At 45.1% G+C, this 13,077-nt stretch overlaps 1 protein-coding gene across 1 annotated transcript in view; it reads right to left on the bottom strand.

Annotated features, from left to right (window-relative positions):
- The window catches only part of LOC111154912 (leucine zipper protein 1), a 29,403-nt gene that overhangs the window by 2,138 nt on the left and 14,188 nt on the right, over positions 1-13,077 (bottom strand). Inside the window, exon 2 of the mRNA XM_022514868.1 lies at positions 657-3,841. Within this exon, the coding sequence (XP_022370576.1) occupies positions 657-3,722 (3,066 nt within the window). The 5' untranslated portion in view covers positions 3,723-3,841. The remainder of the gene's footprint in view (positions 1-656; positions 3,842-13,077) is intronic.

Here is a 13,077-nt window from a genome sequence, read left to right as displayed (position 1 = left end):
AACGTCCTGCATCCTCGCAGGCTCCGCATCAAGACACTCGCAGAGGCCACCCCTTCACTGCCCTGACGCTCCGACCCTCACATGAGGAGGCGGTTGTGATTTCTCGCTCCTGGAATGAGCCTACTGTACCAGCCCTGCCCTCAAGACGGAGGATACGATGACTTAGACGAGTGTCTGGGGCAAAAGAGAGTGACCCGTGGGCACAACGCGTGTCAGCGGGGCCCAGGAAAAGCCCTCGCTCTCAACCCGCGTGCCAGCAGCCGGCCGAGCTCCGTTGGGGAGACCCTCTCCCCGGCTCTCCTCTCTGGCTGCGGCTTCCTGGGCTTCGAGGTGCTGCTTTGTGGGGCTTTAAGGGGAGTTCCTTTGGCTACTCTGGCAAACCCAGGGGATGGAGGCCAGATCTCTTCCTCTTGTGTGGCCTTCATATACAGAAGACACAAACTGGGAAAAGGGTTTGGGAGACTCAAGCTGCTCCGTGCCGAAATACCACCTTCAACGTACTTCCTCCTTCTTCAAGGACAAACCCACCCGATTCTCAGCAGTTCTCTGAGCAACCCAGCTCTCCCCGGTACTTCCCAGCCCCATAATCCTGAGTCACATTGGCCAGAGAAAAGGAAAGTGCAAGGAGGGCAGGGAGGGGGAAAGCGGGGGCTCACCGTGCCTGCCGCGTGGTTCCAGGCTGCCCCGGCGGCAGCATTTCCCACCCGATTCCGACGACTGAGTACCTCGGACACGGTGAGGCTACTCTGGGTCCTTCTGGAGGCGAGCTCGGGGGCGTCCCCTGAACTTCCTGCCCTTTGAGTGCCCGGCTCACAGACGTATGACCTGGGCTGTCCGAGGTCCGAGCAGTCCGTGGCGGCCCTCTGGGTGTAGGCATTGGCAGCTTCCACGTTTCTCCCTACTCGGGCTGGGGGGTCCTCTGAGGAGTTCAAGTCCCGCCTGCTCTTCCAGGCGTTGCGCACCGTGACGTGTCTGGCGTCCGCAGAGCCCACTTCGGAAGGGGCGCTATGGCTTTTCCACCTGATTGTCTCCGCTGGGGGTGTGTGGCTGTTTCTCTCCGAGGGATCCGACGGCTTGATTATAATGCTGCTCCGAGACACCACGGTTTCCGGCCTGTTCTTCGGGGGCCCATCTGCCGTCCTTTCAGCTTCCGTGAACTGCAGGGCGATGTCATGTTTGTGAATGGAGAGCTCGAAGGGGGAGCTGACGTGGTTGCTGACCGCCGTGAGCTCTGCCGGCCCAACCTGGATGTTGCTGGTGGACGTGTGCCTCTCCCGGGGGGCCTCGCCCGGGCTGGATCGAGGGCTGCTGCTGTCAGAGGGATAAATAGTGATGCTGCTCGTCACCTTGTTGGGGCCTGGTTTGGAGGTGGATTTCTGCTTCTCCGTGGCAGCCTCGGTTCCAGATCCTCCCATAATTTTTTTCACGTCCTTATCAATGATGACGGGTTTGATGATGGCTCTGGACCGCAAGGCCTCTCTGGGGCTGAAGGGCCGTTGGCTTTTGACCCCAGCACCGTTGGCATCTGGGAACTCGACGGCATTGGTGGAGGCTCTGACAGCCTTCCCAGATTCATTTTCTGTCCCGACATCTTTATCATTCTCAAACAGGGAGGTTCTAAGTCCTCCTCGCGATTTGGCTTTTTCCCTCGAGCTGGGCTGGTGTTTGGGCTCCGGCTCCGGAGTGATGGTTGTGTTTACCAACTTGGCAGTAACCAGAGAGGCCGCATCCCCATCATCATCGGAGTCCGCCTTCTCTCTGCCACCGGATTTGATGACTCGGCACCTCAGGGCCTCGTGCTGACTGCTGTCTTCCATCACAACGGCTACGGGTTGATCGATGCCTTCTTTATTTGGGGTTGAAAAGCTCTGAAGGATGTTCTCTTGGCTTCTGGAGCTATAGGGATATTTTGATAAGAGCGGAGGCTTAGAATTTGGGGAACTGCTATCAGCCTCTGGGCCACCGGCAGCCTTTTTGCCCTTGCAGAGCCCTTCTGAGGAAGATCTCCGAGACGAGGCCAGGGATCCAATCCCCTTAGGACTGCCGCAGTCTGCAGCCTGATTTAACGGACTTCCGTTGCCGGGTACCTGCCCCCTCTTGCCAAAGGGGGCCTCCATGGAGGTGTCAGAAGCCTTGTCACCTCTACCCGGTACGTCACTGGGAACAGACCCATGGGTGGTATTGTCACTAAACGTTCGTGTTGTCTTCTCCACTTTTCCCTTCAACCCACTCTCCGCTCCTGGCTTGGGAGCGCCCTTCCAAACCTTGCTGTGCTCCTGCGCCGCGGGCGGGTAGCGGCTCAGCACTGACGGCTGCTCCCTGGCCTTCCTGCCTTCACTCTGAGAAGAGCCCGACGCGTATCGCTCTTCTGTCCTCCTCGTCTCCTGAGTCCCACTGTCCGCAGCCACCCCCGCGTTGGAAGCTTTGGCGGCCCTCCTGTTGGTGAAACTAGGAGAGGAGACCTGCCTGTTGCCCAGAGAATAGTTGTCGTTGAGAGCAAACTCCCTGTTGCGATGCCTCTCCCGCTTGTGCTGAGGGGACAGTTCCCGGGCCGTGTGCTTGGACACAGGTGCCTCAGTCCCGTGGCCTCTCAACTTAGTCCTCTCGTGCCTGCCTTTGCCGGACAGGAAAGCCTCGTCCCCTTCCACCTCCCCGTTCTCTAACTCTTTCTGTTTCTTGATTTGTAGCTTTATCTCCTCCAGCTGGCTGGCCAAGAGTTTGTTCTTATTTTGTTCACTTAGGTAATTATCCTGAAGATCATTATTTTTGGCCCTCATTTTCTTAAGCTCTTCTTCCAAAAATTCAAAATGTTTGATCTGTGTCTTAAGTTTCTCAATCTCTTGGTTAAGGTCTTTCACTTTGTTGTCTTCCTGATTTCGGTTCTTCTCGTTTTCGGATTTGTTTCTGGTTTCGTTCTCTACCTGCTTTAGATAGTCCAGAGCGCCCTTCCTCCTTGATTCTTTGCACGGCAGCGTGGAGCAGATCCCGTCCTCAATCCGCAGGTCGTTCCTTTCCAGGAGATTAGAAGCGTTCCTGGTATAATCTCGGTTCATTTTTTTGTTCTGCTCCAGTTTCTGGGTGAGCTCTCTGATCAGCTTCTCGTTTTCTTTCTCCTTTTCATTCAAGTATTTTCTCTCACTCACAAAGCTCAGAGTCAATGACTTCAGCTTTTCTAACTCTGACACTAAACTCTGCTCCGTTTTATCCAGGCGGTCCTCGGAACATTCCAGTTCTTTCACTTTGACCCTGAGCATTTCCAGCTCGGAGGAGATCTTCTTGGTCAGGTTCCTCTCCTCATTCAGACTCAGACAGAGCTGGGTGCAGTCGTTCTTGCTCCTGCCGAAGGCCTCCTCCAGCTTCTCCAGCTCGGCCATTCGTTTCTGAAGCCGCTCGATCTCAGACTTCAGCCCCCGGGTGAGGTTTTCTTCCTCTTCCAGCTTCTCCCTCATCAGCCGACACAGGTCCTCCGCTCTCTTGATTTCCTCATCTTTGCCCTCGATTCTCAGCACTCGCTGGCGCAGCACTTCGATCTCCGCCAGCATGCTGGAGTTGCTGCCTTCCGCCTGAATCACCTTGTCCTGGAGGTCCAGGAGCTCATCCTCTGCTTTCTGGAGGTTTTTTGTGGCTTCCTCCAGCTCATCGAGACGGCGGCTTAGACTCTGTAACTTAAACCGCAGGTGGCGGCTGGAGGCGGTATCCTTGTAGCTTGTAAGTTCAGCCATGCCTGCCGCCAGCTGCTGCGCGCTCCGAGAGGCATCCAGTTCCACTCGAGGGGACGAGAAATGGTTACCTTTCTCTTGGTGTCCACAGCCTTCTTTGGCAGCTGAAGACCATTATCAGTCTACAGAAGGAAAAGCAGAAAGCATGTCAGGCAGCAGATCGAACATCTGTACTTCAGCCCCCCGTTGTTTTAATTCTTGTACCTAGAACATAGCAGGTGCTCAAATGTGTTGAATGAATTTTAATAATCCTGCAGGAACGACTAATTCTGAGGTGATTATCTAGTTTAATCCTAATGAAGAATGTTACCTGTGGCCGCATGGCAAAGATACAGAGGGATGCCTTATTTCTCATCTTTACCGTGTGCCACCTACATAATCCCAGGACTGTCCTTACGTTTCTGCAAATCACTAAGTGAACAGCTTCAGTTTTACTGAGTTGTAAAATGGGCATAATGATCCTTACCATATCTCTCCCCATTACTGTTCCGAGATAATGTGTAGAAACCTCTTGGTAATAAAGCAGTAAATAATCGTAAGATTATCAAGAACTATGACAGCTTCAGGGAACAAATAGATTAGTGAATGGGGCGCCTGGGAGGCTCAGTGGGTTAAGCCTCTGCCTTCGGCTCGGGTCATGATCTCAGAGATCAAGCCCCGCATCGGGCTCTCTGCTCAGCAGGGAGCCTGCTTCCCCCTCTCTCTCTGCCTGCCTCTCTGCCTACTTGTGATCTCTCTGTCAAATAAATAAAATCTTAAAAAAGAAAAAATAGATCAGTGAAAAAGAAAATCACCTCACTGACATTAGGGAGATAATAGGACCTAGGCTCTGGGAGGGGAGAAAGAAAGGGTTGTATCCCTAGAGAATTTATAATTTGGGGCGTGCCTTCACTTGAGTTCTGAGTTCAAATTTAGACTGCCTTGAGCGGTCTGGAGTCAACTTGTCCTCGCTGACAATCTGACCTAAAATGGTCTCAGCCTGGTAAAATCCCTGGGAAACCTACCGAGGTAAACAGAAATACTCTGGAGAGATACACTCTCTACCCAGGTCGCACAAGAGTTCCACAGATAAAGTCCTGCTGAACCCTGGGTTTACAAGTCTAAATTACAAGGACGGGCACCTGGGTGGCTCAGTCAGTTAAGCATCTGCCTTTGGCTCAGGTCATGATCCCAGGGACTCTGGGTCCTGGGATCAAGCCCAGCATCACACTCCCTGCTCAGTGAGGAGCCTGCTTCTCCCTCTCTCTCTGCACCCCACTTATGCTCTCTCTCTCTCTCTCTCTAGTGCTTTCTCTCAAATAAAAATCTTTAAAAAACCCACAAAAAACCATAAGGACCGCTCTTTTACTATGACTGAACATTGTTGGTATATATTTATACTAATAAGAACAAAAGTTCGTAAGATAGAGACCCTAAATTAAGCACATCCCAGTGTTTACAGTAAAAAGAAGAAAAAAAAAAAAAAAGAAGGAATCCAAACCAGATTAGAAAGAGATGGCATTAACTAAGATCAGATGATTTTAAAATTAACCAAAAAGAATCACTAGAAATGGAAAGAAACATGGCAAATTCAATGCAAATCAAGAGAGTACAGTGGTTGAGAAGAGATACAAGATTACAAAGGGCAGCATAAACTTGAAAAGATTTTGTGAAAGAAAGTCTCATGTGGAACCTGGGTGGCTCAGTTGGTTAAGCACCTGACTCTTGATTTCAGCTCAGGTCTTGATCTCAGCTTCATGAGTTCAAGCCCTCTATTCGGCTCCATCAAGCCCTCTATTCGGCTCCATGCTGGGCATTAAGCCTACTTGAAGAAGAAAGGAAGGAAAGACAAGAAAGAAAGGTTAATAGGTGGGGAATAAAATAAAGATGTCTAAAAATGAGGAAGTTTTTAATGTGCGACCCAAAAGGAAGGAATAGAGAGAATGAAGGTGATGTAATATTTGAAGAACTACCAGTATTTTCAAGAGTTGATGAAAGATAGGAAGCCGGGTGCCTGGGTGGCTCAGTGGGTTAAAGCCTCTGCCTTCAGCTCGGGTCATGGTCTCAGGGTCCTGGGATCGAGCCCCACGTCGGGTTCTCTGTTCAGCGGGGAGCCTGCCTCCCCCCCTCATCTTTGCCTGCCTCTCTGCCTACTTGTGATTTCTGTCTGTCAAATAAATAAATAAAATCTTTAAAAAAAAAAAAAAAAAAAAAAGAAAGAAAGGAAGCCTTACATTTAAGAAGTAAAGTTCCAACCAAGCAGGGTAGTAAAGTTAAATCTGCACCTAGACACGTAAGTAAGGATACAGCAGGATACCACCAAGAGAAGAGAAGTAACAAAAAGGAAAATAATCGTAACCTAGAAGAAAATACCCAGGGAAAGTATGAAAGAAGATACAATTAGAAACCCTTTCAGAACAAAAAAAAAAAAAAAACAAGGAAAATAAAAACCTAAGTGTTTATTATTAATAGACCTTCACTGAAAAAGCTATTTATGGATGTACTTCAGAGTATAGAAACTGGGGCACGTGGGCGGCTCAGTCAATTAAGTGTCATGTCGGACTCTTTATTTTGGCTCAGGTCGTGGGATCAAGCCCCACTATGGGTGCCATGCTCAAACGGGGAGTCTGCTTCTCCCTCTCTCTCAGCCCCTGCCCCTGCTCTTGGACATGTCCTCTCAAAAAAAAATCTAAAAAAAAAAAAGTGAATATAGAAATTGATCACTTAAGGCAGGCATGATATGCAAGAAGGAATGGAAAGCCAAGAGTTTTTTTTTTTTTTTAAGATTTTATTTGAGAGGGGCGCCTGGGTGGCTCAGAGGGTTAAGCCTCTGCCTTCGGCTCAGGTCATGATCTCAGGGTCCTGGGATCGAGCCCCGCATCGGGCTCTCTGCTCAGCAGGGAGCCTGCTTCTCCCTCGCTCTGCCTACTTGTGATTTCTGTCAAATAAATAAATAAAATCTTTAAAGATTTTATTTGAGAGAGACAGCACATGAGAGTGAGCAGTGGGGGGTGGGGGGAGTCAGAGGGGAAGAAGCAGACTCCCCGCTGAGCAGGGAGTCCGACCCAGGGCTGGATCCCAGGACCCTGAGATCGTGACCTGGGCTGAAGACAGACACTTAACCAAATGAGCCACCCAGGCGCTCCAGGAAAGCAAAGAAATTAACCCACACAAGCACTGGTTCAGTTAAACAGTAAACAAAAATTAACTGGGGATAGGAGGGGGTAGGGCAGGATAAAACCAAAGTGGAACTGAACTAAAATGCCAGGTAATAACATGTAAGTCATAAAGAAAGAAATCAGGATTCAAGTGTTCTTAAAAAGTTGTAGTTTGAGGGAAGAGGACAGAGTAATTATAACTAAATTTAGAACTTGTTAAGAGTAACTATTAATCATATGCCTGATAAGGCATTAGTAAGCAGAATATATATAAAGAACTCCGACAACTTAACAAAAAACAAGTAACGTGATTTAAAGATGGGCAAAGGACTTGAAAAGACATTGCTCCAAAGATAATATGGCCTACAAGCATATGAAAAAATACTCAACCTCACTGACATGAAGGAAATGCAAATCAAAATCACAATGGGAGATCACTTCATACCCATCAGGACAGCTACTATCCCAAAAACCAGTGTTGGTGAGAATATGGAGAAACTGGAATCCTTGTACACTGTTGGTGCAAAAATAAAATGGTAAAACTCCTTGGAAAACAGCATGGCAGCTCCTCAAAAGATTAAAAAAAGAATTGCCATATGACCCAGCAATTTCACTTCTGGGTAGAAGTACAAAAAAACTCAAAACAGGATCTTCAAGAGATATCTGAATGCCTGTGTTCATGAAAGCACTATTTACAATGGCAAAGAAGTGGAAGCAACCCAAAGTGTCCATCAGAGGATGGATGGAAACACAAAATGTAGCATATGCTACGGTGAAATATTCGTCTTAAAAAAGGCGATTCTGTCACCTGGTACAACCCGGATCAAGCCTGAGGACACTGTGCTAAGTGAAACAATTCAATCACAAAAGACAAATACTGTATGATTTCACTCATGACGTACCTAGAATATTCCAGTTCACATAAACACAGCAGAATGGTAATTGCCATAGGCTGGGGGAGGTGGAAATGGGACTGTTATTTAACGAGTATGGAATTTCAGTCATGCAAGATAAAAAATGTTCCGGAGGGGAAAAAAAAAAAAAAAAAAAAAATGTTCCGGAGATTGGTCTGTACCACAATGTGAATACATACTTAACACTACTGAATTGTAAATGGTGAATATGATAGATTTTATGTTATGCATTTTTGCCACAATAAAAAAAAAAAACCATCTTAAGGCAGTAAAAAGCATAGAGAAGGTAGGGCAGACCTCCAGTTTCTAGCCCAGCATGTAAGGAAGTCATCACTGTGTCTTAACATATAAAAAGCGGAACAGACTGAAAATTCACAACTCTTCTTAGATCCATGAGAGAAATGAGGTCACAAAAACCACTGATCCAAAACTCAGACAAGTAGACGCAGGGAGTCATAATTTAACACAACAGAAATTCACGAGTGCCCCCGGGAACTGGCACGAGAGCTGGCAAACCTGAACTACAACTGACAACTTGCTGGAAGCTCAGTGAGGACAGTTCCGCGAGCTAAGAGCAAGACGGAGTCTCAGTCTTGAGGGGAATGCAGCACAGCCCACTTTATGAGCTTTACCTCCAGAAGCCGTACAAGGCTCTCTCAGTGAGGATGAGAGGAAACTCCCTCGTGCACCCAGCAGGGGAGGATTAAAACAAGCATTTTGAAACCAGAGCCTGGGCAAAAGGAAATACCCAACTCCAGAAATACTCAACTCTGGCTCCCTCTAGCTATCCTGTACCACCTATGGGGCATGAGAGTTTGAGGGGAGAAGGGGAGAGGACCATCAGTAAAGGCCTACTTACCTCAGTCGTGTTTATCCAGGACATCATGTCCTGCTTTCGTCAAAAAATTACAAGGCATACTAAACGGCAAAAGACACGGTTTGAAGAAACACAGCAAGCATGAGAACCAGACTCAGATATGGCAGAGATTTTGGAATTACCAAAAATTTAAAACAATGATTAATACACCAAGGGCTCTAATGGAAAAAGTAGACCTCATACAAGAACAGAAATGGAAATTCTAGGAATCAAAAAAAAATACTAGAAATCAAAAACACTGTAACAAATGAAGAATGCCTTTGATTATCTCATTAGTACACTAACAGAGCTGGGTAAAGAACCTCTAGGCTTGAGGGTATGTCAATAGAAACTTCCAAACCTGTAAAGTAAAGAGAAAAATTACTTAAAAAAACAACAACAAAAAACAGAACATCCAGTAAGTGTAGGACAACTACAAAATTTATAACATTTAATGGGAAGAAGAAAAAATTTGAGGCAGTAATGACTGAGAATTTCCAAGTAACACCAAGCAGAATAAATGTCAAAAAGAAAAACAAAAATCAACACCTAGACATAGCAAATTCACAATGCATAATATCAAAGACAAAGGAAAAATCCTGAAAGAAGCCAAGGGGGAAAAACCACCTTATCTATAGAGGAACAAAGACTAGCATTACATCTGACTTCTCAGAAGTCATGGAAGCCAGAAGAGAGTGGAGTGAAATACAATGTTGAGAGAGGAAAATAACACCACCAATCTACAATTCTGTACCCTACAAATGTGGAAAAAAATTTGTATACCGCTTCAAAGATGAAGAAAAAAATAAAGACCTCACACAAATAAAAATTGAGATCTGCTGCCTGTAGACCTGCCTTGCCAGAAATGTTAAAAGCATTCTTCAGTTAAATTAAAAATTGAGATCACATAAAGAAAGGAAGAACATTAAAGTGAAAGTAAAATAGCACTTTTAATTTTTCTTACTCTTAATTGATCTAACAGGTAACAGTTTGTAGAAAATAAGAGCAACCATGAGGGCACCTGGTTTGCTCAGTCGGTTAAGCATCTGCCTTCAGCTTAGGTCATGATCCCAGGGTCCTAGGATCAAGCCCCACATGGGGCTCCCTGCTTCTCCCTCTACCTCTGCTGTTCCCCCTGCTTGTGTGCTCTTTTTCTGTCTCTCTCATAAATAAATAAAATATTTTAAAATAAACAGCAACAATGTATTCAATGGTCACAGCTTATGTATAAATAAAATTAATAAGGCAGTGAAAGGGACCCAAGACGAAGTAGAAATAATTATAAGATACTTGTACTACTTATAAATGCACATTGCAAACTGAAGGTCAAACACTTAAAAAAAAATGTTTAATTGATATGCTAAGGACAGAAACTGGATCCATAAAAATGCTCAACTAAAGCCACAAAAGGCAGGAAAAAAGACAAAAAGGAACAAAAACAAAGAGCATATAATCACTTTAAACATCAACAGTCAAAATATACCAATTATAAAAGGGTCCTGGGATCGAGCCCCACGTCGGGCTCTCTGCTCGCCAGGGAACCTGTTTCCTTCTCTCTCGCTGCCTACTTCTCTGCCTACTTGTGATCTCTGTCAAACAAATAAAAAAATCTTAAAAAAAAAAAAAAAAAAAAAGAATTGGTCAGAGTAGATAAAAAAAATCAGGACCCAACTATACATTTACAAAAACCTACTTTAAATTTTTTTTAAAGATTTTATCTTTAAGTAATCTCAGCACCTAAGGTGGGACTCTAACTCACAACCCCAAGATCAACAATAGTCATGCACTCCACCAACTGAGCCACCCAGGTGCCCCAATAATTTCTTTTAATTCCAGTATAATTAGTGTACAGCATTATATTAGTTTCAAATGTATGATACAGTGATTCGACAATACTATGTCCTACTCAGTGCTTATCCACTTAAAATTTTAATAAAGATACATAATGACTAGGGGCTGCTGGGTTGCTCAGTAGGTTAAGCATGGATGTGACTCTTGATTTCAGCTCAGTTCATAATCTCAGGGTCTCTAAAATAAACTAATCTTTTTTAAAAAAATCATGCTTAAAGTATTGATTGTAATTGATTAATGATTAAAAGTAAAGGGATGGAGAAGGATCTGCCATGCTAACTAATCCAAAGGAAGCTGGAGTAGCTTTGTTAATTTCAGACAGCAGATTTTAGCGCAAGTGAATTTATCAGGGGTAAAAACATCATGATAAAGGAGCCTAAATTTTCCAAGAAGCCATAACAATCCTTAACGTATATGCACCTAACAATGGAGCATCAAAATAGGTGAGGCATGAACTTACAGAATTGCAAAGAGAAACAGATGAATCCACTACTACAGCGGGAGCCTTCGGCACTCCCTGTCAGAAATGGACAGACCCGACAGGCAGAAGATCAGCAGGGACAGAGCTGAAGTCAACACCACCAATCAACTGGACATGATACACGTGTGTAGACTATTTCCTCCAACAACAGCAGAGTACACATTCTCAAGTTCAGATGGAACATTCACCAAGAGAGATCACATTCTGGGCCATAAAACACAATTAACAACTTGAACAGAACAGAAATGATATCCTGTGTACTATCAGACTACAGTGGGATTAAACTAGAAATCAGTACCAGAAAGACAGCTGAAAAATACCCAAATATTTGCAGATTAAACAATACATTTCTAAATAATACATGGGTCAAAGAAGAAATCTTGAGAAATTTTAAATATTTTGAACTGGACGAAAATACAACTTTTTTTTTTTAATTTTATTTATTTATTTGATAGATCGCAAATGGGCAGAGAGGCAGGCAGAGAGAGAGGGAGAAGCAGTCTCCCTGCTGAGCAGAGAGCCCAATGTGGGGCTCGATCCCGGGACCCTGAGATCATGACCTGAACCGAAAGCAGCGGCTCAACCCACTGAGACACCCAGGCGCCCCGAAAATACAACTTTTATCAAGATTTGTGGGGTATACCAAAAGCAATGTTTAGAGGCATACATATATCAGGAAAGAAAAAAGATCTACAAGCAATAAGCTAAGCTTCCATCCTCAGCAAACAGAAAACGAAAAGCAAATTAAAACCAAAGTAAACGGAAGAGTGGGCACGTGGGTGGCTCCGTCAGTTAAGCACCTGCCTTTGGCTCAGATCATGATTCTGGGGTCCTAGAATCAAGCCCCACGTCGGGCTCCTTGCTCAGTGAGGCGTCTGCTTCTCCTTTTCCTATTCCCCCTGCTTGTATTCCCTCTCTCACTGTCTCTCTCTGTCAAATAAATAAAATTAAAAAAAAAAAAAAAAAAAAAAAAGTAGGAACGCCTGGGTGGCTCAGTCTGTTGAGTGTCTGCCTTAAGCTCAGGTCATGATCCCAGGATCCTGGGATCAAGTCCCACATCAGGCTCCTTGCTCAGCCGGGAGCCTGCTTCTCCCTCTGCCTGCTCTGCCTGCCACTTCTGCTTATGCATGCCGCTTTCTCTCTGACAAGTAAATAAATAAAATCTTTAAAAAAAGAAAAAAAAGTAAACTAAAGAAAAGTCAAATTGAAGCAGTAATCAACTGATTCTTTGAAGAGATCAACAAAATCAGTAAGCCTCTAGCCAGGCTAATGAAGGAAAAAAAAAAAAAAACACCAGAAATTATTAATACCAGCAGTTAAAGAGGGGACAGCACTACAGATCCCATGGATAGTAAAAGGATAATAAAGGATTATGAACAACTGTATACCCACAAATGTTATAACCTAGATGAAATGGACCACTTGCTTGAAAGATATAATATCCCAGAATTCACACAAGAAGGAAACAGATGATCTGAATATGACCATATACCTTGTAGGCCCCAGGGAGGACTCTGATTTCTCATCTATGAAATGGAGACCCGTCCATCTTCTGAGCAGAAGAGTAACATATTCTGACGCGGCTTTAAAGTGATTAATCTGGACTATATCGTTTCACTTACATGTAGTTGAAAAACAGGCAAAAACTAATCCATGGTGATTGTGGCTACCTCTGGAGAGACCATGACTAGAAGGGTCATTAAGGATGGCAGGTTCCTGTCATTGAGCTATATAACTTAAGGTTTGTAGATCCTATGTTACACCTCAATAACAAAAAACAGAGATAGATGACCTGTGAAACAAGGTACAGATCGACATGACTGCTGTGCTCAAAATAAATCACAGCGGTTAAGGTGAGAACAGTAATCTAGGCAAAAGGCAGCTGTGGCCTGGCCCAGGACGGCAGCAGCCACATGGTAAGAAGTGGTCCAACTCCGGTCACTTTAAAGGAAATGAGAATCACAGCACCTGCTCTTAGGCTGCACGTGAGGTGTTGAGACAAGGGGATTAAGAATGACTCTGAGGGCCCGTGCTTGGGGCAGGGTGGGGAGAGCGTGCGGTCAGTTGAGCATCGAACTCTAGGCTTCAGTCAGTTCAGGTCATGACCTCAAGGTTGGAA

Source organism: Enhydra lutris, unplaced genomic scaffold (genome assembly GCF_002288905.1).
Source record: "Enhydra lutris kenyoni isolate GAN:26980312 unplaced genomic scaffold, ASM228890v2 scaffoldscaffold38, whole genome shotgun sequence".
NCBI classification, from domain to species: Eukaryota; Metazoa; Chordata; class Mammalia; order Carnivora; family Mustelidae; genus Enhydra; species Enhydra lutris.
This window is presented reverse-complemented; position numbering and strand designations above follow the sequence as displayed.